General features: G+C 36.5%; 1 protein-coding gene across 2 annotated transcripts; it reads left to right on the top strand.

The window, feature by feature from the left end:
* Window positions 1-480: 480 nt before the first annotated feature.
* Window positions 481-26,392, top strand: SRP72 (signal recognition particle 72). 2 transcript variants are annotated; one of them, XM_065877392.1, is made up of 19 exons: window positions 481-645; window positions 2,749-2,869; window positions 4,883-5,006; window positions 6,287-6,430; window positions 6,507-6,618; window positions 8,156-8,187; window positions 9,459-9,583; window positions 9,677-9,734; window positions 12,040-12,171; window positions 13,045-13,173; window positions 14,541-14,613; window positions 16,574-16,638; window positions 17,917-18,012; window positions 18,865-18,968; window positions 19,096-19,173; window positions 19,401-19,538; window positions 22,251-22,288; window positions 24,698-24,857; window positions 25,677-26,392. In XM_065877392.1, exons 1-19 carry the CDS (start codon window positions 537-539, stop codon window positions 25,852-25,854), a joined length of 2,016 nt encoding a protein of 671 aa, XP_065733464.1. In that variant the 5' UTR covers window positions 481-536; the 3' UTR covers window positions 25,855-26,392. The 2 variants fall into 2 exon arrangements, with proteins under 2 accessions (XP_065733464.1, XP_065733465.1); XM_065877393.1 differs by lacking the exons at window positions 9,459-9,583; window positions 9,677-9,734 and having other exon boundaries at window positions 537-645; window positions 25,677-25,854.
* Window positions 26,393-27,946: the final 1,554 nt, after the last annotated feature.

The following is a 27,946-nucleotide window of genomic DNA, read 5'->3' as shown; positions in this document are numbered from 1 at the left end:
CCCAGAACCAACCCCAGGTTTTCCTAATCACCTTTCAAGATCCCATTCAAATACCAATTCCTCTATGAAGCATTCCCAGGCAGCAAGAAGCCGTCTCTCTCCCCCTCCCCTTCTCTCCCACTCCTTCAGATGACCCCCTACGGTTTCTAGTTGGTATTTTACCACGCCATAGACCTGTTATTTATTTTCCATAGACCTTCGCCCAGCTCCGCCTCTAGGGACCCGGACACTTCGCCGCCCCCAGCGGTCGCCCCGGAAACGCACGGTGTTTTTAGCCGAATCTGTTTGGTGAATCCTTTTCAACCCCTTCCTGGGATCCGACGCCTCGTTCCTCCAGACCCGCTTCTAGAAAGGTGTATCGACTCAATCTTCGCAAATTTCTAGGTACGAGAGTGAAGACTGCGGTCTTTGACGCCAACTCAGTAATAAAGACGCTTCCGACTGCGAAACGCTTAGCAACCACCGGCTTCCTTCTCCGCTTAGCCACCTCCGAGATCCTCTTCCGGGGCAAGAGGGCGCCCCGCCTCTCCTCCAAGATGGCGAGCGGCGGCAGTGGGGGGGTTTCGGTATCTGCGCTCTGGAGTGAAGTGAACCGTTATGGCCAGAACGGCGACTTCACGCGCGCTCTCAAAACCGTTAACAAGAGTAAGTGTCCCGGCGGGCGCCGGGGCGGGGGCTGACCCGGGCAGGTGGGAGGATGCAGCCTCCTTCCGTGGCGCGTGACCACCTCCGAGCAGACAGCGGGAGGGGAGACCCCAGCCGCCCGCCGCTAGGGCCCGAACGCCCAGCGGGCGCGGGTCGCGGTGCCTCAGCTCCCCACGGCCAGCCCTGTGTCCTGGGTAGCTTAGAGCCACGTGTACTTCCGTCTTTCCCCCCCCCCCCAACGCAGAAAGCGAGGGAAGGATTTAAAGAGACCGCAGCTCCCGACGTCTCTTCCAAACTGCTTTCTTATTTTACTCCGTTGATTTCATGCCTTATCTCGCAAATACTCCACATTGCCTCCTTTTCGCTTTCCTTATAGCGGAGTGATCAAGACAGTATTGCTGAGGGAGCTTTTTCTTTTGGGCCGCAGCGGGAGGAGGAACCTCCCTGGGACACGTAATTTGGAAGCTGGCGCTGACAAGTGGAAGCTGTACAGACTCAGGGTAGAGGGAAGGGCTGGATCTGGATGTCAGGCCTGTCATTCCCACAGATAGAATCCCTCCAGCGTCCTTAGACCAGAAAATGTGTGTGTGACAGCACTAACATTTGCAATGACGTTGCAAAGACAAATGTTAATCCTGTTTTTTGCCCAGTAACTGATCATTTTGAGTGAACTGTCTTCGGTGTGAGGTTCAACTCATTATATTCTGTTATCCTTTACTGCCTAACTGTAATACGGCCGTGCTTTTTAATGCTCTCTGTCGTGTTAAATTCTTTTTATTGAAGGTGTTGCCTGTATTTGTTAGGTTTGGAAATGTAATTACCAGGACGGGGTTTGACTGTTGAAAGAAGTAATAACATACATGGTATGTCTGTAACGTACAAGTGTGAATTTTCAACAAACTATTGCTGGGTTAATGTGAAAAGAAATGATTGTGCCCGCAGTGCACTTTTGGTGATTTCAGGCATTGAGGAAAACAGCTACTAATGACAATTATTTGATTGTTAAACTTGTTTTGAATTAACTTTGGCCTTTGCTAGGCCTGCAACCAATATTAATCAGCAATGTAGTAAGTACTGTGCAGGAATTGTTTAATCAGCAATGGCTGTCAGTTCCCCAATATATATTTTCTTTTTTTTTTTTTTTGCGGTACACGGGCCTCTCACTGTTGTGGCCTCTCCCGTTGCAGAGCACAGGCTCCGGAGGCGGAGGCCCAGCGGCCATGGCTCACGGGCCCAGCCGCTCCGGGGCATGTGGGATCTTCCCGGAACGGGGCACGAACCCGTGTCCCCTGCATCGGCAGGCGGACTCTCAACCACTGCGCCACCAGGGAAGCTCTCCAATATATATTTTCATAATTGATAGAAATTACTCCGATTCTTAGACTGAGATTTGAATTCCAATAGTTGCCCAGGAGCAAGGGGAGTGATCCTAGTCATTTTGACACTGAACAGCTGTTTAGCATTGAAATTTGGCCACCTGACTCCTTCCTTGCACTTCTCTTTAGTTATATTACCTGAAAAGGGAAATTTTGAATGGTGTTTGGAAATATTGCCAGCAAAACAAATTGTGTTTGTATACTTTACAGTTTATAGATTTTTTTCAAAATATTCTCATGTAATTTTTTTAATAACCTTGTAAAATAGGTAATGCTTTCATACTCGTTTTGCAGATCAGAAAGTTGAGATTTGGCTATCAAATGACTTGTCCAAGACCTCAAGGCATTTAGTGACAAGCTTGTACTCAAACCTAAGTCATTTGCTGCCAAGTTTTATGTGAACTTTTTTCTTTCCCTGTGAAGTAATGAAATATGTAGGATATAGCATGCATTGCTAGATGAAAAAGCAGTAGAAAACAACTTCATTCTTGCTTCTTTATCTCACTTTACTTTTTTGGTACATGCATCTTGGGAAGCTATCTCACTGGAAAGTCTAACTTAACTCTCCTTATTGTCACTTCTTAACTTAAAAATAAAGATCAGTCATTTAAAAAAATGTTTTGACTAATCATTTCTGCTGCAGTAAAATTGGAAATGTAGCTTTCTGAGATGGCAAATGTGGAAAGGGAATGGATTTAAAAATTGCTTTCCTAAAATTGCTGTCTAGTACTGCAGATCAACAAGGATGATGTAACTGCCCTACACTGTAAAGTTGTGTGCCTTATCCAGAATGGAAGTTTCAAGGAAGCCTTGAATGTCATCAATACTCACACCAAAGTGTTTGCCAAGTAAGTGATTTAATTAGTTGTTTGTGCATGTTTACCATAGCTATAACCATTTCCTTGTTTTTTTCCCCACTATTCAGTGATTTTTGATCTTTTTCTTTCCTTCCCCTTTTTTCCTTTTGCCTGCCAATGGTGCTTCTGAAACTGGAAAGAGTAATAGTAACTTTTGTTCTTTTCTGCCTTAAGAAACCTTTTCCTTACCCCTGTCTTCCCTTTGAACCACTAAGAAGGGAAACTGGAGGGATGTGGGGCATAAACAAGAGTCGCAAGATTTCTTGGAGGACATAGAGAGAACAACTCAGCAGAAGTTTAATTTAAAAAAAAAGAGCAGAGAGGGCAGAACATATAGGGTAGGGATGTATTAGTCGAGGCCTCTAGGATGGTATGGCAGTCTTAGCCTGACCTCTGTGCCTGCCCCCTTTGAGAATTGTTTAGGTGAGTATGATTTTAGGCCAAGATCTTTCAGTGTCAGAATTCTTTAGCAGCCTTTAGAATATATAGCAGTTTTTTTCAATCTACTTTTTATTTATTTATTTTTGGCTGCGTTGGGTCTTCGTTGCTGCGTGCGGGCTTTCTCTAGTTGCGGCAAGCAGGGGCTACTCTTCGTTGCAGTGCACCGGCTTCTCATTGAGGTGGCTTGTCTCGTTGTGGAGCACAGGCTCTAGGCACGTGAGCTCAGTAGTTGTGGCTCGCGGGCTCTAGAGCGCAGGCTCAGTAGTTGTGGCGCACAGGCCTTAGTTGCTCGGAGGCATGTGGGATCTTCCTGGACCAGGGCTCGAACCCGTGTCCCCTGCATTGGCAGGCGGATTCTTAAACACTGTGCCACCAGGGAAGCCCTATAGCAGTTTTTTATTATTCTTAATCTTTTTCATTTATTTATTTAATTTATCATTTCATGAAACGTGAACTTATAATCTGAATTGGTACTGTAATTTCATTTTTCTTTACAGTTATGCCTAAGCCCCAAAAGAAATGTGTGTTGAAATGAAGGTTGCAGCATATTTATTGTTTAATGTTTATAAGGTACAGAACAGTATATTGTATACTTCCTTTTGTATAAGAAAAGGAGGATATAAGAATTTCTATGTATATTTTTTTGTATTTGCAAAGACAAACAATAGATGGAGAAACAATGAATAAAAATAGTTACTTGTAGGAGGTGAGTGGAACAGAGTAGATTTGAATAACAGTGGGAGTAAAACCCTTTCAATGTATACCTTTTTGTTTTTTTTACTTGGGCCAACTGCATGTATTACAGATTAAAAACAAATTTTTAAACTTTATTAAAAATAAAAGGGTAATAAAAGGGACACTGCTTTCTACTAGTAAACATGTTTATGCTAAAATTCAATGTTTTGATTTTTGGCCATTTTGTGAGAGAGGGAAATTTTGAAATAATCTTTTGTTAGGTGAATAAAGGATGTTGCCATTTGCTTGATGTTTATTTTTCCTCACAGATTATGGTTGAAACTTCACAATGTTTCATATGTGACATTAATGTAGATGAATTTTTAAGTCTGTATGTAAGTAGTGTTTTTGTAGTTGTCTGTTTATCAGTTGTTTGATTACAAGTGCTGTGTTCTTTTAAGATTTCTAGTTACTTTTTCTTTGCTAATTATTTGCTTCTTGACAAGTTAGAGTAGCATTATATGGCTTATCATAGGTTCTTAAATGGATTTAAGAAACTTCTATAACAACCCATTTAAAACAATGTTCAGATTGTCTGTATATCTGAAACAGTTTTTAGCTAATTCAGGATTTCATTCTTATATATTTGTTTCAAAGGCCAGTAATTCTAATAAGAATATCCATGAAAGCAAGAGAGCCTAGGGAAATAGATGTAATATTTTCTGCCACTTATGAGCTGTCTGATTTTAGACAAGTCGCTAACCTTTGTCATCTGTTGTTAATGGGGATTAAATAATATGTATCAAGTGTGCTTAGAGCAGTGTCTGGCTTACAGTGGGTGCTCTGCAGTGTTAGCTAATAATCAGACATTGGTTTTTCCTTTTTCAGTAACTCTCTTTCCTTCGAGAAGGCATACTGTGAGTACAGGCTGAACAGAATTGAGAATGCCTTGAAGACAATAGAAAGTGCCAACCAGCAGACAGACAAACTAAAGGAGCTTTATGGACAAGTGGTAATTACTGCTTTAAAATCCCTGTTTGACAGTCATCCTGCATGAACGTGATTCTACCTCTAGCAAGGAGCAGGGATGAGGAACCCCAGCCCATCCTGATGCTCCATAAAACTTGCCACCAAACCAGTGCTTGAGGTTTGAACATATTCCCTCTCCTTGATCTTCATATGAACAATTGCATGTATAGTGTTCTATGAACAAATGACTTCCTAAGGGTAATTGGAAAATTAAGAACTATCCTATGAAATTTGGACTTTTTAGTTGAAAGATGAAGGCCAGTAAGCTTATATACTTACACAGTTTTGAAACAGTCATTTTAGTTTTTAACTGATATTTTATTCTAAGTGTAAAATAAAGAAAATCATGATGAATAAGAATTTAGATGAATTCAGATGGTTCATGAAATCCCTGGAAATATCTTATTCTAAAAGAATTTTGAGACATACAATTAAGCCTAATGTAAAATAGGGTTATTTATGATAAGAGGACAGAAATGTTATATTAGAACTAGCAAAACTCTCTTAAAATTTTTTAAAATGTCAGTTTAGGGCAAATAATGTATTGAATATATTGTCCCCAAAAGGTAGTGTGAGTTTAACAAAGATTTGGGCAAGTTCATGGATTGTAGGTCTATAAAGAACTTTTCATGTAAACTGGGTTAGCTTAGGGTAGATTCCAGCATTTTGATATTGATGAAGGGCACCCATCTCTGTCATACCTGTAGACTAATTGACCCAGAATGGCAGTTCTTATCGCTGTTTAAGAACAACTTGAATGAAATAAGCAAGAATTATGTTGTGTATACTTGATACTACCCTATACAATAGTTGGTTTCTGGAAAAGAGAAATGAAGATTCAGTATAATGAACTAGGAAATAGTTAAGTCCTTTTGTTAACATCTAATTTTGTTCCTGTTTACTGGGGCTTAGTAAACTTGTGGGATTGTAAGTCAGATTGGTTGATTTCTACAGAATGGTTTTCTTTCACAACCCACTTAGACACTTACTTCACCTCAAGATGGGGGTCAATACAATGGCTTTTCTAACTGAATCATGCCTACAAATACGCAATATAGTAGAGATTCATTGCAAGTAACTTTGGGGAAGTATTAGTAGTATACAGAACTAATTGAAAAATTGTAAAGGAAAAACAATTAATTGCCCACATTATGCTGAGTTAGGTTTCTTACATGGTGGTTCCAAAAAAGGGGTTATATGGTGTTAGGGATGTAACACAATATTTGTCTTCTCTGATTTTTTACTTGCTATTTATCTCTTCAGTTGTACCGATTAGAACGCTATGATGAATGCCTGGCTGTGTATAGAGATCTTGTCCGAAACTCTCAAGATGATTATGATGAGGAGAGAAAAACAAACCTTTCAGCAGTTGTTGCAGCTCAAAGTAACTGGGAAAAAGTGGTTCCAGTGAGTATCTCTGTGTACTTACACAGCCATGACATAATATTCCTGTCTAGCGTTTGACTGGTATTCTCTGTGACAGGAGAACTTGGGTCTCCAAGAAGGCACACACGAACTGTGCTACAATGCTGCATGTGCGCTGATAGGACAAGGCCAGCTGAACCAGGCAATGAAAATCCTGCAAAAAGCTGAAGGTTGGAAGTTTGTTAAAATGATATGTAAATGTAATGTGCATATAACTTTGCAAAGTATTTCCAAAAATTAAAAAGTTAAAAACTTTGGGAAGTTTTTAAATGGAAATTATTGATGCAGTGGAAATTTCTCAAAATCCATCTAGCCTTTCTCTTGGGTTCTTGACTCTTATCTCTTCTCTGTTACTATGTTATTCCTAAGCCAGTCTACTTGTCCATTTTCAGCCACACCAAACCTTAAGTTTGGGTTTTGAGGAGTAGGTTTTTGAACAACTTACTGTGAATGTTAAATGTAAATTAACTGAGTAAGCATTCGGTAAATATTATTATCATCATTATTATTGGTATTAAACAAGTATACAAATATAGTAACAATATGGTGTGCCCCATTTATGCATTGATAACACTATTCAAGCACATTTTAACTCCACTTAGTATGTTTCCATATACAATATCTGCATGCTTTGAAGCTCTTAAGTGAAAAAGAAAATAATTATTAGAGAACTTATGTCTGGTCTCAACTCCTGAAACATTTCGACTTTCTTCTCCATACATTTCCCTTGGAAGCTATAAAAGTGATGTTGTAGGGCTGCGATGAATGGTGGGAAGGAAAAATGGTGAAACAGGGTCTGTTTTATTCTTAAATATTGATGCTTAAAATAAGGGCAGAGGTTAGAGCATCATGAGGAGAAAAATATGTTTAATAATGATAATTTCTGGATCATACCCAGTATTGACAGTGGTATGGGAGGACATCCTCATATATTGCAGGTATGAATGTAAAAGTAGTAGAGGCTTTGCAGTGGGCAGTTTGGTGCTATAGCAGATTTTGAAATTTTCATACCCTTTGATCTAAGAATTTCATTTTTAGAAATTTAAGGAAATAAGGGAATAATTAGATAACATCCATACAGATATATATATATGAATTTAATTGAAGGGATGTTCATAAGAACAAAAATTTAGGAACATGAGTTTCTGTCCTATTAGAAGACTTTATTATAATCACAGAATAGATTACCATGCAGTCATTAACAATAATCATGTTAAAAATAATGTAGATGTAAATGTGTTATAACATAAAGATGTCCACAGTATATTAAATGGGGGAAGGGAGGTTTCAAAATAGTAGACCGTCCCACTTTCATTTAAAAATGTAACTGTGCATTTACATTAAAAAAAAAATAGCTGAAATGCTACAGTGGTTATCTTTAGGTGACAGGATTATTGTCCTTATTTTTATACTTCTCTATAATTGATTTTTTGCAATCAACATTTGTTACATTTATATATGTTAAATTCCCTTAAAAATTTTTTTTAACATAGGGATTACAAGTAAAAGAAAATGCCAAAGAGCTAGAGTAATCAAGGATTGATAATATTTATGTAATATATTTGATGTTAATGATAAATTCCAAATTTGCTTGTTATTAAAATTATCTTAAATCTTCTGCCTAAGAATTTAGTTCTTGTTCTTTGGAACATGAAAGAAACGAGAGTTACCCAGCAATGTTAATTTTAAAACCGTTTTCTCCTATAGATCTTTGCCGCCGTTCATTATCAGAAGACTCTGTAAGTATTCCACTGTGGTTAAACCCAGATTTTACACTTCTGCTAATATAAATTTGTAGGAGCCTTCTTTGTAGTATTTACTGACTTTTTGAAATGATATTGATTCATTAGATAAGAATCACAGAAACCCTCTTGACCAGTTATTTGATGGACTCTCTTAGGGTGAGAAATGACAATACAAAATTTTATATGCCTTATGCATTTCATTTTAAATTCATATAAATTCATTCTCCTGTTTTAGATATAGGGCTCAGGTCTTTGAGTAAGGTCCTATTCATAGGAATTCCATGCATATTCCTTACATAAACTATACATAATCCAACAGTCATGATCTCCAGGGTTTTTTTCTTAAGTATAACAATACTTTAAAGACAGTTGTGAATTAGTTTCATTACAGAGTCCTTTTTTTTTTTTTTCTGCATTTTCTGGCTCATACCTAATTAGATAGTAATTTTCTTTAGGAACTCAATGTTTGTCAAATATTTCTGAGCATTCAACATAGTTTTCATCGAAGCAAGTCTCTTTTCTCATGCATAGTTCTTGTCTTACTACAATACTTAAGTTTTATCATTTCTTTATCAAACACAACTGGCATAATGGGATTGGAAACAAACAAGTCTGACCTGGTCAACATATGCTTACCAGGTGAGAGTAGGAGCGCCTGGTATGGCAAAAAAGAGCAGCCTCCTAGCCTTGAGCATTCACTCTACGTGGGCGTCAGTCAACCTCTCCAAAGGAATGGAAAATACAGATTGATCTGGGGTATCAGTTAAGAGAGCTGCTACTTTAATTACAGAATTAGTTTCAGCTTTTGAAGTTCTTTGTACAGTGATAGTTACTAGTTAGAATTTTGTAGTCTTTGGATTAGAATTATTTTAGAATTAAGAGTGAAGCATTTTGAAAATGTGTTTCTTATGAGAAAATTGTTTCCAGAATTTAGGGGTATTGTAAAAAGTTAAACTTGTATGCTCTTTTTCACATTTTTTTTTTTTTTTAGTCTTAACTTTTTAGAGAATAAAAATGATCAGTGAATGGTATTCCTGAACTTGTCACCATGTCCTTCCAGAATTTGTCTTTTTGCCATTCTCATTTAAGCTTCCCTCTTTTGGTAGCTATTCCTAAATTTTAACAAACTGACTTTACAGGAAAATTCCTGAAAATTGTATGTCTTCTTTAGGATGATATATCTTCTGAATGTTTGGATCACTTGGTTAATATGTGGATCAATTTGGAGAACTCACAGGAAAAAAAATATTTCTTTTTCTGCTTAGGATGGGGCTGAAGAAGACCCACAGGCAGAACTGGCCATCATCCACGGGCAGATGGCCTATATTATGCAGCTTCAGGGTCATACAGAGGAGGCTTTGCAACTTTACAATCAGATAATAAAACTAAAGTAAGTGGGTTATTAAAATGAAGTGTCTTTTATAGGGTGTGAGTTTTCTTTTTAAAGGTTTATTCCTTTTTGACTGGTGCTTTTTGTTTGCAGACCAACAGATGTAGCACTGCTAGCTGTGATTGCAAATAACATCATTACAATTAACAAGGTATGGAATATCCAAGGTTTTCTTACACTATTTTTTGCTGGAAGCATATTACTCCAGCCTTGTTCTAGGATAAGTTTTTCCATGACAGAGTCCATTTGCAGCAAAATCACAATGGAGAGTTTTATTTAACTCTCATAATGATTCTGCAAGGTATATTCAAATAATAAAACTATTTTGTAGTTACATACCCTGGACTTTAAAATCTTACCCTTTTCCCATTGTTTTTTAAAATTATTATTCTATATAATTATAATATTAATATAATTATAATATTATTTCCCATTATTATCATTATATGGAGAATACTTATTAGAGAAATAAGTTGTTTGGACTTTGATTTCTTCATCTAGTAAGTCTGAATACGAGTTTTCCGTATATAGTTTTTCTCTTTCCAGTGGTTTTTATTTTGGGGGAGAGGAGGCATGGGCAGGTTCTCTCTCTTTCTCTGCCCGCCCCCCCCGCCGCCCGCAAGCCCTGTGTAAACTATTACACGCATGTATGTAAACAATCCTAAAGAGTACTGTACTAGTCAAATTAACCACCTTTTGGAACATTGTTCTAATGGGAAGATATTTCAAGTTCAGATTTGAAATTCAAGTCAATAGAAAATTAGAAAAGTAACATTTAGGTTCTTTTGATAGGCTGTGTGATTTTCCAAGTGCCAGCTTATTTCATCCTCACAATTATCTTTTTAGGTGGCAGTACATGTCTCCAATTTATAGGAATGTAATCTGAAGCTAAAAGGAGTTAAGTGATTTGTATAAGATCACAGCCACTAAGAGGTAGAACTTGGATTCAGATTCTAGTCTGTGACTCCAGTGCACTCTCCTTTTAGGCCTGTGTGGTATCTCCCTCCCCCTATAGCAGAAATTCAGAGGGTTCTCAGATGTAGGATAATGGCATTAGGGGGGTAATAGATATAGGATGTTGTAGGGCATTGGCATGGTTTAGGTTTCCAAAAATTGATGCTGGCATTTGACTCTTAGCAGCAAGATGTACCTCCCTATGTTTATGAACAATTTGAAATGCCAGTGAGGACAAATTGTTTTTATCTGATATATAATTGTGGGGAGGAGGGTATGTGAAGTACTAAATATCTCAATCTAAATGTATTTACACACTGAATTTTTCTTCAGTTAACATTTATTTCTAATTTTTTATTCAGTATGGTGCTGGATGCAATAGGAAATGCAAAAATAAATATGAAACGTCATCTTAATCATTACATAGTATAAAAAAATTCTAGTGTTGAAAAAAATTGTGCACATTTAAATTTCTTGTTGTATACTTGTAACTACAGTATTTGGTGAAGGAAAATCTGGGTTGGCTAATTTGAGTAGAGCCTTGAAGGAGGGATATGGTTTGAAGGTTAAGCAACAGCATAAGCAAATGACTGGAGGGAAAGTGAGAGAGCAAAAGATATGAGGATACATACATGCTGGCTAGTTAAGAAAAAAAAAAAGGTTACATTGAATAATAACCAAGGTGTGGGAGACCTTGAAAAATCAAAAATGTTAATAAGTGTCATGGTAGTAAAGTTTAAGAGAAGTCTGGCAGTGGCATGCATGGTGAGTTTAAGTACTAAAATAGTGACATAGGAGTACCAACTAGAAATATGGTTTCTTGAGGATTGATTTATATGAAAGCCAGTTTCTTGCTGTACATTTAAAATAATTTCACATTGGTTTGGAGCTTCACAGTAAAAAGCATAATTTATTTTAGATTTCTTCTTTGCCCCCTTTTAGTCTTTAAACTAGTAGAAGACATGGTTTAAAAAGCACAATGGTAACACATATTTGCAAATAATATTTAACAAAGTTAGAATACTGTGCACATAGTAGACACTTAGATGCCCTTTTTGTCCTTCTCAGGGTGCAGTGTGACTTAATTGTCTTCCATTCTTATTCCATTCCATTTGCTTATGTATGATAATATGTCAGAGAGGAATAAGTTACTTTCTTCATTTGTCATCTAAATTCTAAAGATAGTTTGTAGATATTACAGATTTAGGTATCGTTGTAGTCCTAATTTCCACTGTAAGATTTGTGTAGTCCCTTTGTACTTTTCATCAAAAAGCTAAAGAAAGCAATTAATAGTAGAAAGATAAAACCAAACCAAGAAACTGAGCCAAATTTATATGTACCTTAGGAGCATAGGCACCCCATCCAGGTAGGTGTATTATCTTCCAAGCTCTCTTGTTGTGTTTACATAAAATAACGAAATGAAAGAGGAATAAGGCCTTGGAGTGTTAAAAGAGTTGAAGTCTGAGATTGCTGTTAATGTTGAATGAACTTTTCTTTGTCAGGACCAAAATGTCTTTGACTCTAAGAAGAAGGTGAAATTAACCAATGCAGAAGGAGTGGAGTTTAAGCTTTCCAAGAAACAACTGCAAGCTATAGAATTTAACAAAGCTTTACTTGCTATGTACACAAACCAGGTAGGCAACAGACCTCTGGTTCCCCTGGCTAAACCTTTTGGAGTATGGCACATGAGGCATAATGGGTGTATCAGTCCAGTCTGTTTATATTTTTGCTTATATTTTGTCTTAGACTTATGTAGTCTTCAGAAGGTCATGTATCATAGATTTTATCTGTTAAGTAAGTAATTTGCCCAATTCTTTGTAAAGGTCTGCAGTGGTGACTTTTAAGAAGAAAACACTATTCACGGCTGTAAATGAGAAAATTCTCTCATTACCTTATTTCTGATTTCTCTGAATTAAAGGAAAAATCATCAAAGATGCTGATCATGATTATAAATGTAAGATCCATCTTTTTAGTTTGTGCATAATCACATCAAGTTATAAATAAGAAGGGCAGTTCTAACTCCAATATGTGTAAATTCTAATTAAATTATGATTTTGTACTCTTCTAGAGCAGAGGTTTTCAGTGGGGGACTGAGAGGCAGTAACATTTTCATTATTTAGAACTGAGTCAAGTTGTTCCTAAATACTGTAGCAAGAAATACCTATACGTTTTGTTGCTTTGAAGCAAAGGCTGACACTTGATGTGTTCTGGGTTTTTTTAAACAAAATTCTGCAATTTAAGCATCCAAATGAATGTTTAGGACTTATTCTTTCCTAAATGCTTTAAGAACTCATAGCTTACATTCAGTAAATGGAAATCTTTTTCTTTCAGGAAAAAATTGAGTGTACTGTAAACCACCTCTCTTACCCTAGGTAGTTCTTCACTTACTATTTTGTTTCAACTGGTTTCCTTCCACCTCCCCATCCTTTTTTTCTTTTTGGTCGTTCACTTAATTTTTGATTTAATTAACTAGCTTATTTTTGTGGGGGGGAAATACTGTCTTTTAGGCAGAACAGTGTCGCAAAATATCTGCCAGTTTACAGTCCCAAAGTCCTGAGCGTCTCCTTCCTGTGTTAATCCAAGCTGCCCAGCTCTGCCGTGAAAAGCAGCACACAAAAGCAATAGAGCTGCTTCAGGTAAAACAGTTACTTGCATTTTTAATGAGATGTCAGGTAGTTGTAGCCTTGTTTTATTTTCATTATTAGAATAATGTACAAGCTTGTAAATTTCATGGGAAAACTAATAGGTAATATAGCACTATACACATGCCAGAGTGTCACTTTAGTTAATTCTTGGGCCGCAGGTTTGTTTTATATAAATTTGCATTAGTAAATGTTTGCTATAAACTCCGAAGAATGCTTTTCATTTGGAGATTGATGTAACACTAGTTAACGGTTTGTTTTAGACTTAAAATACCAGAACATGCTTAGCCCCTTTTTCAATAATGTATTTTCTAGTAAGTCCCAATCCAAAACCTCAAACAATTACAGAGATACTGACTTGGTTTTTAATTAAGCTAAACCAAACATTAAATCACATTCGAATTTCCTGAGAGTAGACTACATTGGAAAGTTGGACAGCATAAAATTAGGACCATCCTGAGGGGCAAAGTTGCCAAGCAGGGATCCTCAGTAAGGAGTCGTCTTTTTTTTTTTTTTTTTTGAGTATCTTTCTTTAAAAAAAAAGAAAAAGAAAAATCTATGTAGTAATTTTAATTATTGTTTCTCTACTGGCGACTTCCTAGAGACTTGACATTATTGCAGTTTCTTTCAGAGCACAATTTTTTTTTTTTTTTTTTTGCGGTACGCGGGCCTCTCACTGTTGTGGTCTCTCCCATTGCAGAGCACAGGCTCAGCAGTCATGGCTTAACAGGCCCAGCCACTCCGCAGCATGTGGAATCTTCCCAGACCAGGGCACGAACCCATATCCCCTGCATCGGCAGGCAGACTCTCAACCATTGCGCCACCAGGGAAGCCCTCACAGCACAATTTTAAGCAAAGTGGATGTCAAATAAAATTTTTCCAAATTTAAAATTTTGACCTGAAACCAGAAGTTTAATGTTTCAAAACTGGATTTAAAATTTAATGAGGGGACTTCCCTGGTGGCGCAGCAGTTAAGAATCCACCTGCCAGTGCAGGGACGTGGGTTTGAGCCCTGGTCCGGGAAGATCCCACATGCTGTGGAGCAGCTAAGCCCGTGTGCCACAACTGCTGAGCCTGTGCTCTAGAGCCTGCAGGCCACAACTGCTGAGCCCACGTGCCTAGAGCCCATGCTCCGCGGCAGGAGAGGCCACCGCAGTGAGAGGCCCGTGCACCGCAGGGAAGAGTAGCCCCCGCTCGCCTCAACTGGAGAGAGCCCGCGCACAGCAACAAAGACCCAATGCAGTCATCAATTAATTAATTAATTAATTTTTAAAAAATTTAATGAGGCTGAAATAAGTAATTAGAATATGTGTGCTTAGTTGTGTAAATGTGATTTTTTTTCCCAACTAAAAAAATTCTAGGAATTTGCAGATCAGCATCCAGAAAATGCTGCTGAAATTAAGCTGACCATGGCACAGCTGAAAATTTCCCAAGGTATTCATGATTATTTCATTATGATTAAAATAATCCTGTTAATGGAAACATATGATTGGAATGATTCTGAAATAGTTGTGGACTATGTGATTTTTAAAAATTTTTGCATAATAGTGAAGCATAATGCTGTTTCAAATATGAAGCTAGATTTGTGAACTCCAACATATTTAGTAATGTTAGGAGGCCTTTTCTTGGGTTAATTCCTAACTTGTTAGAATGTTTCTCAATCCATGCTTTGAAAGTCTGTAGAAGCATAGAATTCCTCTGTTCTATACTTGAATTTCCTGTGTACGTCATGTGTAGAAATGCTTATATCTGTCACTTGGTAGTATTTGCATGAATTAAGAGTTACTTTGCTTCCTAGTTTTCAAAATTTCTTAGCCCTTTATTCTTCATTTATACTCTATAACCCATATCTTTGGTAGAGAAGAGGCAAGGAAGTTTAATGCGAACTTGTGCTTTTGAATCTTACAGAGAACTGACAGTTTTTTGTTTATAATTTTGAATCAGTGTTGAGTATCTAGGGCTGTGTTTTCCCTGTCTGGTAGCCACTATCCATATGTAGCTATTCTAAGTTTAAATTAAAATTAAATGGAATTTATTTTTTTAAAGATTTATTTATTATTTATTTTATTAATTTATTTATTTTTTGGCTGTGTTGGGTCTTAGTTGCAGCATGTGGGATCCTTCATTGCAGTGCACAGGCTCTTTGCTGTGGTACACAGGCTTCTCTTTAGTTGTGGTGTGAGGGTTTTTTCTCTTCTCTAGTTGTGGCACACAGGCTCCAATGCACGTGGGCTCTGAGTTGCGGCGTGCGGGTTCCAAAGGGTGTGGGCTCTGTAGTTTCCAGCACGCAGGCTCTCCAGATGAGGTGCGCAGGCTCAGTAGTTGTGGCGCATGGGCTTAGATGCCCTGCGGCATATGGGATCTTAGTTCCCTGACCAGGGATAGAACCCGGTCCCCTGCATTGCAAGGTGGATTTCTTACCATTGGACCACTAGGGAAGTCCCAAAATTAAACTAAATTTAAAATTCAGTTCCTCAGTTGTGCTGGCTACATTTCAGAAGTTTCATTGCCACATGTGTGTAGTTGGACAGCATAGATAGAGGATGTTTCCATCATCACAGAAAGTTCCATCAGACAACTCTGGTGTAGACCATACATTCTCAGTGGGGGTGATAATTGGTTTGGTGCACAGGATTGAAAAAAATCTTAGATGTTGTGATGGCTAAAATGAAAAGTTCATGGGTAGAGGGGAGGGGAGTTGGCAATTAGGAAAAAACAATGTCTAAAAAGGCATCTCAGTGGGGTAGTAATGAAAATCAGGTTGAGACCTGATAGCTACCCTATTCTCACATTTGTTATCTTCCTCCTTTGTTTCTTTTTCCTTTTCCCACCTCTCTTTCTTCTTTTTCTTGCTTTCCTCTGTATCTTCTTTTCTCATCCAGTTTTCAGTTTATTTTTGTGAGGATTATTTATCATACTAATATTACTGAGAATGAGTCTGTTATGGTTATTGTTTTGTTTTGTCTTTAAAGACTTTGGAAGGTTTGTTATTGAGGTTTGCAATGAGTAGAAAATCAGACTTTAACATTGTAGGAAACTATCCACTGCACTCATATCTACAGTAACAATTTCAAGGCCTTTAGGGAAGGACTCCTACCTTTAAGTTACACTCTGAAAAGGGAGAAATAGAGCTCAATGGATTGGGAGCTGGGAGACTTCTTTTCTGGTAGCAGCTCTGCCATTAACTTTGTGGGCATAAGCAAGATATATTGTTTCTTTAGGATTTAATTTCCTTTGTTTGTAAAATGAATAAATAGAATACATTATTCCCAAGGTCCCAAAGCTTGAGTGTTTAGAGATGTTACAAAATATGACCCTTAAATTTTTTATCTTTTTTTTCCTCCATGAGATGCTTTCTTCAATGTGATGCTGATTTTGTTTTTATTCAATTAAGGTAATATTTCCAAAGCATGTTTGATATTGAGAAGCATAGAGGAGTTAAAGCATAAACCAGGCATGGTGAGTTTATAACTAAAATATTTTAAGACTGAAAAAGTAATGGAATTAATAGTTCATTGGTATGTCTGATATTTCTTTGTTTTCACTTTAATTTCTGCTTATTTCTTTATTCAAAATGTAGAAGTTGTAGTTAATAGCTTTCTGGTGTAAATTTAATTACATTTTATGCTCTGCTTTGCATTGATTTATTATTTAGTCAAATGTGTCAGGAACTGTTTAGGCCTTATATTACCACTTGAAAGCCAACCTTAAATATCCTAAGACATATATAGGGAATTTCTTAGCCTATTATTTTATCATGTCTTCAGTGTGATTTCTTTGAGTTAAAACAATTTGGTAATAATGGCCTATGAATTTAGTTTTTAGGTCTCTGATTATTCAAGCATCACAGGTCTAGATCACTAATATAGCTGTGAGCACATCTGTTTCGAAGTAAAAACATTCTGTAGTGGTGGTATGTACATTTATTGTACAGGGACTGTTTCATTTTCCAACACAGCTTGTTTACAAATGGCACTCAATAAATGTATAATAGTATTATGGTAGTGTTTTCTCTTTTGAAGAATCATACTTTAAGACTGGGCTGTGATTATGTTAGAATCAAATATAATATCTGGCTAACAATAATGTTTCATCTGGATTGTTGGATTTATTGGCATGAAAGTTGTTCAGATATTCCCTGTTTATCCTTTTAATCTGTAGGACATTTTGTTCCTATTATCTTTTTTTTCTAATTAGTCTAGCCAGAGGTTTGTTAATTTTATTGATTTTTCTCAATGATCTGGCTTTTTGTTTCTGTTTCCTTTTTGTCCTCATCTGCCTATGGCTCCTCCCCCTGTCACTCCACTCCAGTTACATGGGCCTCTTTGCTGTCCCTCCAGCACACTAGGCAAGCTTTCACTGGCTTCATGTAGTGGAGGCCACATGCAAATTTAGCCTCTCTAGTGTGTGTACCTCAGTGATCATATAAACTAATTTTCTAAGTGCTTCTTCTCAACTTCTGTATTTACCTTGTTGTGTACTGGTAGCAAACCATTTGTGAATGAGCTTTAGGGGAGGTATTTTTTTTTACAGATAATCACCTTTGTGTTTGGAAAACACCATTGTTGTTCATGGTATTTCTAGTTAGGCATTAGCAATTTTTATGATGAATTAGGTACTAGCACAGAGTCTAGCAACCTTTATTTGCTGTTTCTTTAACTTTATTCATTTTCAAAAAGTTTATTCTGAGAGAGAAGGAGGAATTCTGTTCACTAATTTATACCTTTGGCTGGGTAGGTGTCTGCATTAGTGACAATGTACAGCCATGAGGAAGATATTGACAGTGCCATTGAGGTCTTCACACAAGCTATCCAGTGGTATCAAAACCGTCAGGTAAAAGGATGGAGTAAAATTTTTTGAGGATAAGTTGCATAAGAATAAAAAGCTGCAGCAGTGAACTCAAAATTAAGAATTGAAATATTTCAACTCACTGTTTAAAAAATGGAATGCTGTTAGACTGTCACTCAGTTTTTATGTATACCAGATCCAGATAATGTTATTAGAAGAAAGAAATGGCTACAAAAAAAAAAAAAGCTCAGTTATATTTTCTGAAGCTCCTTCCTGAGTGTATGTATGTGTGTTTGTGTGTGTAATCTCAAGAAATAAGAATATTAATTGTATGTGCTTGTGTATAAGACAGCTCATCTTTAGTGGCTAGAGAGCCCATGGATGGTAGTACTTGGTACAACAGCAGTACCTAGAATAATTGTGTATCTCTATCTAATAGGAACATCTGGAACGTTTTTTCCAGTATGGGTCTTTGCATAGGCAATATCCACCTTATAGATATATATACACACAGGGGGCATTAATACTGTTAGCACTATTAGCAGTGAAGTGATATCAGTGTTCTAGGAAGTATTGTGTCAAATTAATGTTTGAGAACGATAGTGATGTAACTTTAAGATTTGGTTATGCAATATTTCTAGTTGTAGACAAGACAGTCTAAATAGAGATGAGTTGTATACCAAATTCATAAATTGGTCTTCACTTGTACTAATTTGTCTTTCCCTCTGTGTGTGTGTGTGTGTGTGTGTGTGAATTTCTTTTTGTTGTTTCATGCATTCAGTAAAACTTAAGATGAGAAATCTAATGGATAGGTCCATTTTAAAGATATAATATAACTTCATTGACTTGCTAGATACTTAGCTTAAAACTTTTTTTCTTTCTTTATTGAATCTATAGCCCAAATCTCCTTCTCATTTGTCCTTGATAAGAGAAGCTGCAAACTTCAAACTCAAATATGGACGGAAGAAGGAGGCAATTAGTGACCTAGAACAGCTATGGAAGTAAGCTCTGAAAGGTGGAGGTGCAGAAATCCAAGTTTTATTTGATATGAGGGAGTTATTTTGCTTGTTTATGTTACTTTCTCCAGTTTTATAAACTGTTTAGTGACTTTCTTATTTCTTCTTTTAGACAAAATCCAAAAGATATTCACACCCTGGCACAGCTTATTTCTGCTTACTCACTTGTAGATCCTGAGAAGGCAAAAGCGTATCCTTTTGATTGTTCTAGACAGCTCCCAAGTAGTGCAATAAATCCCTTCCCTTACCTGTTTTGACCAGGGCTTTTTTGTTACAAATTTCAACAAACAAACCCCTCCTCTAACTAGTAAAAGCAAAAATGAGAATTTATTGATCAATGTGCCTGAAAAATACAGTGATAGATCCAAACATATATATGTATATATATTGTGTTCCTGAACTCTTGTTCTATCCCAGCCTTAGTAAACACTTGCCTTCATCAGATAGTATGTCTCTAAAAGTAGATGTTGAGGCTCTTGAAAATTCTCCTGGTGCTACGTACATTCGGAAGAAGGGTGGAAAAGTTGCTGGAGATAGTCAACCAAAGGAGCAAGGGTAATGTTTTTCATTGTAACATTCACTAATGCTGATTTTAAGTTATATAAGGAATAAAAAATGCACTCTTGTAAAAATTCCATGTGAATAAAGTTTAAGTCCACTTTGTTTCTTTTCTCTTCTCTTGTGCTGTGCCCAGCTTTTTGTCCTTGTTTCCCCTCCTCCTCCCCACCCACAATTTACCTCTGATACTGATTTAGTGTGTTTACTTCCAGATCTTTTTCTTTGTGTTTGCACACAGAGCTGATGTAGAAATACTTTTCTTAGATTAGATTTTTTTTTTTTTTTTTTTTTTTTTTTTTTTGGTACACGGGCCTCGCACTGTTGTGGCCTCTCCCGTTGAGGAGCACAGGCTCCGGACGCACAGGCTCAGCGGCCATGGCTCACGGGCCCAGCCACTCCGCGGCATGTGGGATCTTCCCAGACCGGGGCACAAACCCGTGTCCCCTGCATCAGCAGGCGGACTCTCAACCACTGCGCCACCAGGGAAGCCCTAGATTTTTTTTTATAGAAATGGGATTATATTGTACTTAACTGTCTTTGAATTTTCTTTCATTTAATAAGTCTTAGAGATTTTTCCATATTCTCAACGTAGACATATTTTATTCTTTTTATGCATAGTATTCCATAGGCTGGATGTGTCTTACTTTATTTACCTGTGAGATATTGATGTACATTTAGTACATCATTTAGAATTCTAGACCAAATTTCAGATAAGGTTTATTTTGCTGATTTGGAGGAAAGTTAGCCAGCTTCAATAACTTACAAGAAGTCAAATTTCAATTCTTTTCTTGTTCTCGTACATTGTCATCTCAAAAATAGCAGAGGCCTACTAAATAAACTGTTTTAAGATTCTGTTTTTCACTCAGGATGAATAGAGAATGGAAGAGATATAGCACTTCCCCAGTTTTGTGACTTTCATAATTTTTCAGTTTTCTCTTTTTTTTGAATGACTTTTGAAACCTGATTTTTCGTAATTAAAAATATATATATATCAGCAACAGTATATGATTGACTTCATTATGAACTCTGTGTTTGTTAAAAAGGTATTACCATCCTCATAATAGATTTTTAAAAGTTGAATAAGAAATTGCAGTCTCAGAGATATTGCATTGTTCCAAATTTCATTTTATCATGATCCCAATTGCAAGCCTTATCAAGAACTCCAAAATAACGAATTCAAGCCAGGTCTTAGGAGATTTTCATACAATGTGTATTTAAATATTTTCAGTATTTTTTTTTTCCTTTTCCAAAACAGGGTTGGGTAATTAGTAAGAGCATACAGTTCTTTTCTAATCCTTTAATCATCTTTATCTTTTCCATTAGACAATTATTAAGATGTACATTGACTTTAAAGCTTCTCAGTTTCAGCACAGTATTTTCATTCGGCATTATTAATGTCTTTCATTTTATGTTGACTTTTGGATACCTAAAAAGGTGTAGTTTCTTTTGAAGTTAACACTACGTTGGTGACGAAAGTAAATCATTGTCCTTACCCTGAAAAGAACTTCAGTCTAGCAGAAGGAAATATACTTAAGCAGTAATTGAAATAAAGGTTGCACGTGCTGTGATTGTGCAAGCATAGAGGAGTACACCAGAGGAATAGTCAATCCTTCCTGGGGACGGTGGGAGGGAGGATAGGAGAGGCTTCATGGAAGAGGTGACTGTGTTGACTCTGGAGGAAGACGAGGATGAGATGGGCAAAATGTGAGCAAAGGCAAAGAAGTAAGAAATGGCAGAGAGTCTTAGGAAATTGCAGATATGGCTGTGTAGTATGATTTGTAGGGAGACAATTCAGAAGACTGTTGCATAGTCTGAGTGAGAGATGAAGCTCTAAAGTAAGATGCTGTATGTTGCATTTCTTATTCTTCGGGGTACCCTAAAAGAACTTTCACAATTGAATGACTTGGTAGCATGAAATTTGGGCAGACATTGTTGCTGTCTTATCTTTTTAGTTCACTGTTTCATAGTTCCCGTAGAGGTATATCCAACATGAGTGTGTCCAGAGGGATTTTTTTAATGTCTTCCTCTTTTCTACTGTAGCTGTCAGAGTATAGCTGTCAGAGTACTTAATAGTTATTTTGAAGTATTCCCCTGACTTTTTATGCTCTTTAAATACCTTTATTTATTTTTTGGCAGTGTACTTAATAAAGATTTTACTTACTTAAAAAATTCAATAAACTCACAGGGTTCAAAGCCTGAAAGATTAAAAACGTACAGTCTTCCTCCCACCCCTGTCTGCCCTCTTCCCACTCAAGGCCACAACCAATGTTACTTGTCTTGCATATCCTCCCAGAAATATTCTTTGCATGTATGATACCTTTATATGTTCTTCCGGGAAAGAGTTTAAATTATCTGTTTTCTAGTTTTGCCAAATACAAGGTAACTTAGCATAGAACTATAGATTTTTATGCTTGTACAGATTTCTTACCTTTTTACATAGACTTAATATGTGCCAGTGTAAATGGTATCTATTTTCTGAAAACAGTTGTCACCCCTCTTTTCTAAAGCACCTTCCAAAAAGTAACGGTGTTTGAAGCTTGATTAAATTTAACCTGAATTAATATCCCAACTGGTTTATTAGCTTTGGTGAGGTGACGCCAAATCTTAAACACATTTATGACAAAGTACCCAGCTCACTCTTTTGCACATGCTTAATGCTCTATAAATATTTTATCACAATGATGATAATGATTTTTCTTCTCTTTGTAGACAGGGAGATTTGAAAAAAAAGAAGAAAAAAAAGAAGGGTAAGGCTTTTTTTTTTAATCTTTAGATTTCTTTCTATAAGGTAAAAGTTTGAGTTTGGCCTTACATAGAAATCTTCAGACATAAACTCTCATATCTTTGAAACTGAGTTTTGTCTTGACTATAGCTAACATTTACTTAAATTTATAACTTTAAAGAGCGCAATTCTGAAGTTTATGAGTGCCTGAATTCAAATTGTTGCTCTAGTAACATTGCTCTTTGTCACTGTGACTGTGAACAGGTTAACATACCTTCCTGAGTTTTTCATCTGTAAGATGGAATATGATAGTATATACCTCATAGGATTAAATAAGATACTACATGTAAAGCTCTTAGAACAGTGCCTGGCACACAGTAAGCTCTTCTACATTAGAGTGCTTTTGGCTACAAGTACCGTAGAACTCCGTGAAACTGGCTTAATAAAATTTACTGTTTATGAAATTGGCAGTGTAGAGGAAGGTTATATCAGGGTTAGTTTATCCAGTAGTTGTATCTCTTTGTTCTCCTGTACACAAAAATGAATCCCACTAGAGTAATCAGATGTTTGTTGGAAACAGAGCCATATACTTGTTATTTATATCCAGCAGGATGTAAAGAGAGCCTCTGCATTTGGCAAGTCTTTCCCATTAACCTGATTGGGCCAATATAGGTCAGTGTCCAGCCCTGAACCATTAACCAGAGGAATGCCATGCATTGATTGGCTTACCTATTTTAATCCATGGCAAGAGAGGGTGGAATTACCATGCTTGGCTTCAACTAGTCAGAGGATATCCCTGGAGCCACCTACCTGTTCCCGAGTCTTTGGGAAATCTGTGGTAGAAATCAGTTTGCTTCTTGATTTTGCTTACTGCAAAATCAAGGATTCAGGTTTCCCAAATCTGCTAAATTTATTACCACTCCTCCATCTGTTTTCCAGCTTCTAGAATTTTACTGAAAATATCTTTTCTACTATTCTTCCTTTTAATGGGTTTATTACTATTTTAGTGGAGTTTTGGATAGTGCAGAAGCCAGTGTTGCATTCACTCCACTGTCTTTACCTACAAGTCTTACTAGTTCTTTACTTTTATCACTGTACTTGGAAATTGGTAAAAACTAAAGTATTTGTTTCATGTTGTTTTATTTATTAGTAATACTGCAAGGAAATAGCTGATAACTGTAGGTATCAGTAACCTCCAGTTTCAGTTTTTCTGTTTTCGTGGTTTCCAGATGAGTATTTTTTTTAATTTACAAGAGATATGTTCATTATAAAAACAAAAGAAAAAACAAAGGTAAGAGACTTCTGTCATTATAGAATGGCTTAAAGAATGGAAAATTCCCTACCCCAAATTCATTCTCCCAGAGATAATTACTTAACTTTTTTTGTATATATAAACACATTTACATGCTCAATTAATATTTTTACAAAACTGATATAAACAAATCAGGATAATTTGTTTTAATCTTCTACTTTAGACTATATTGTGCAGACATTTTTCCAAATTATTAAATATAGATGTATTTCATTTTTAACTCAGTTTTATAGCTTGCTATAGTGTGAGGATCATATATTTAATCATTCTCTTATTGATAGACATTTAAGTTAATTTGCTGTTTTCAAGAATATGACAGAGAGTATTCTTACACATATATAGCTTTGTGACTTAGGAGTTTCTGCAAGATAAATTTCTAAAAGTATAAATTTTGACTGGTACTGCCAATTATTTGCTCTCTACAGAGGCTATACTAGTATATACTTCTGCCATAGTGTTTGAGAGTTGCCCACTATCTCACAAACACTGCATATTACACTTTTTAATATAGAATTTTTTATCCTTTAATTTTGTTTTTTTTGGGGCCACGCTGCACAGCTTATGGGATCTCAGTTCCCTGACCAAGGATTGAACCTGGGCCACGGCAGTGAAAGCCTGGAATCCTAACCACTAGGCCACCAGGGAACTCCCCTATCCTTATTATTTTTAATTAGTGAGGTCATGCATCTTTTCACATAGTTAATGACTTTTATTTCTCTTGGCTTACTCTAATTACAGCTATGCCCATTTTCTTTACATGATTTGCCTACTGATTATCAAGAACTCATTCTATATTAAGAATATTAATTCACTCTGTTACATAGTACGCAAATGTTTTCTTGTTTTGTTATTTCTCTTAAAAATTATCTTTTACCAAATGAAAATTTAAACTTTTTTATACAGATACATCTATGAAATCTTTTTATGCCTTCTGAATTTTGTGTCATGCTTAGAAATAAGTCCTTTTTCCGCTGCTAGATTATACAAATAAAACTTTCTCAGATAAGTTTATTTCAGTTTTAATGTTATTTATTCCCAGGTTTGGACACAGTGCTTAAACAAACTATCTCGAAAACATTATGGACAGAGCTCTCATTTCTTTATCAATTAATTGTTAAACAGGAAAACTGCCTAAAAATTATGACCCAAAAGTGACACCAGATCCAGAAAGATGGCTACCAATGCGTGAACGTTCTTACTACCGAGGAAGAAAGAAGGGTAAAAAGAAGGATCAGATTGGAAAAGGGACCCAGGGAGCAACTGTAGGAGCTTCATCTGAATTGTAAGTCATTGCTTCCCAATCCTCAGGGCATAGGTTGCTTCTTTCTGAGATTGACTCAGGGTCATCATTAAGAATTTTTGAATTATGTTTACAGTATGAGAAGTATAGTCACATATCTTTAATAAATGTTTTGTAATATGCTTATGTAAAGGAAAGAAAACATGCTGTTTCTGGCTTGGTTGTATTGTAAATACTAGAATTGTAGGATTGTATTGCAGATGTTAGGATTACAGTACCTTCAAAAGGAAACTATATACACTGAGTAATTCAACTAACTAAATATCTAGAGAAACAGATATAAATAAATAATTTGACTAGAAAGCAGAATTTAAAATGTTACTAAATCAGTTATTTCTACATGGAAGGATTATAGGTCGTTAAAAGTTTTTTTTTTCTTTATTTTCTAAGCTTTCTGAAAATTGACATGTACCATCAATTACATTTTTAAAAATTATAATGCAGTAAAAATTTTATTCAAAAGAAAAATGGATAGGGAGTTGGGGAACGCACCTTAAAAGAAAATATGTGTGGGAACTTCCGCGCAGTCCAGTGGTTAAGACTCCGAGCTCGGAGGCACTGCAGGGGGCACGGGTTCCATCCCTGGTCTGGGAACCAAGATCACATGTGCCAACCCTGATCGGGGAACCAAGATCCCGCATGCCATGTGGCGCGGCCAAAAAAGAAAGAAAGGAAGAAAAAGAAAATGTGTGTGGGAGATTGTGAGAGGTGGAAAGTGAAATCCATGTACATACATTTTTATAGCCTTTTCCTTTGTTGAATATATGAATGACCAACACTTTCCTGATCTGATGATTTCAGGGATGCCAGTAAAACTGTGAGCAGCCCACCCACCTCCCCACGACCTGGCAGCGCAGCAACAGCATCTACATCTACAAGTAATATCATACCCCCAAGACACCAGAAACCTGCAGGGGCTCCAGCAACAAAAAAGAAACAGCAACAGAAAAAGAAGAAAGGTGGAAAAGGTGGCTGGTGATTAGAACATTCTTTTTGTAGGCTATTTTTAAACTAGTCTCAGTGACACTGGGAACATAATAAAGGTAACACAGCAAGAAGCACAGAGCTGCTCCCTCTCCCATCCCCACATTTTCATAAAATTATTTTCTTGTTCATCAAACAGAAAAGCATCTTCCTCAAACTCTGCCCAGTCAGACTTGGCCTACTTGTACCACCTTGCTTTGCACAGATGAGGAGGAGTCAGAATAGTTGGGCATTTACCCACTTTGATATCTGTCGCATCCTTTCTCTTTGTATGCTGATCTGCTGTTTTTTTCAATTTCACAAAGAAGGCATGTTATCCAAGGTTTCCTAGGATATAAACAGAAACTACTTCTGTTTCAACTAGAGTGCAAAGATATTTGTTCTATCAAGTCCCACTTTAAATTATGTCTTAGGAGGCCTTAGGAGACTGAAAGTGGAGTCTTCTGAGCATTCTAAATATCTGCTTAGAAATAGCATGTAATAAAAAGGGACCTTATTAATACACTGGTATTTTTCAGTTCACTACATGCGTGGCCACAGGAAAACTAAATTAAATGTCTTGATTATTCTGACTGTAAATTCTCTGCCATGTGATACTGGAATATGGGATGCTATATATATATATATAGTAATGAAAAGTATGTGTATGTATATACATATATACACATGTATATAAATTAGGACTTTTTTGTGCCCCCATGTCATTTTCAAATTATGATAACATTATGCTGATTTAGCACTATTAAAGATCTCAAGGGAAAGACATCAATGTTGCAAGAAGTTGACTCTTAGACCCAGTGTTCTGAGGTCAGATGGATTTGATAGAAATCAGAAAGATTTAAACAGCCCCTATCAAGAGCATGAACATTGACTTCCTACATAGAGAGGAGGTTAATACCAGAGTTCAGGAGTAGGCAGTATTAAAGCTTAACAAAACTGTTGGCCCAATTGATAGGTCTCAAATGATTCCTCTTTCTAGTTGGGGGTATGACCATTCACTACCCTTCTCAAAGTAATGAAGTACTGTAGTCAGTGTGTGGTATCAGTGTCGCTCTGTTCTTGCCTTGCTTACGAGTCACCTTCCCATTGAACAGGTGTGACAGACACACTGGGATGCCTACACTTGTTAGTATTCCTTTTATGCTGCCCAAGATAGCATTCAGTTTAGACTTACGAGTATTTCCTTGTGATCATATTGCTCTGTCCTTGTTAATAAAGTGCTGCTGTGTTTGACTCTGAACATATCTACTGAAACTTCTTCAAAGAGTTTTTTAAAAGGCTTTCCTCCTTTACAAGAGTAAGAAATGTGGTGCTGCCTTTCTGTTTAACATAAACTGTGGTAGCATCTAAACAAGAGACCTTCATATATGAATGATTTATTATGGCATTATACTTTTTGAGCTCTCAGAACAGTCTTTTGGTAAGTGACAGATATTTATTCCTTCTGAATATAAACCCCATTACAAAAATAATTGTTAGTAAATTTATGATTTTAGGATTCCATTAAATTTCTGTGGTGAAGGATAATCATTTTTTAGGTTAACTAAGCCACAGAATTTTGGTGAAAATTATCCGCCAATGAAAATTTTGACCCAAGGCACACAGAGAAATTTATAGTTCTCTAAGTCATTGTAATTGCCAGTCGTTATTATCAGTCATTATTAAGCAACTGAAACCTCAGTTCAAATAAATTGTAATTGTCAAATGAAATGTAAACACCTACATTAACTTTCTAGTAATTATTCTTTTGGACAGGTCTTTAACCAATGACCTATATACTTTGTGTATGTGTGTCTGTGTGTGTGTGTGTCTGTGTGTGTGTGCATTTATAAAAGCCAATATGGATACATCCATTCATTGTAGCACATTTTAAAATAAAATAATCTAGCGGTGAGTATGGATTAAGGTGTTCTGGGGTGTTGGCGTTTTACAGAGGGCTTATGTTAGTATATCTAAGAATTTTTTAAGCTGAGTATCTAAAATTATCCCCTGCCTCTCCCCCCAAAACGGGAAAACTAAACTAATGGGATTGAGAGAACCCAGTTTTAACTTGACTGAAAATTCATCATGTTGATATCTGTATATAA

This window comes from Phocoena phocoena, chromosome 5 (assembly GCF_963924675.1).
Source record: "Phocoena phocoena chromosome 5, mPhoPho1.1, whole genome shotgun sequence".
Taxonomy (NCBI): Eukaryota; Metazoa; Chordata; class Mammalia; order Artiodactyla; family Phocoenidae; genus Phocoena; species Phocoena phocoena.
The sequence above is the reverse complement of the archived record's forward strand: the minus strand, read 5'-3'. Positions and strand labels throughout refer to the sequence as shown.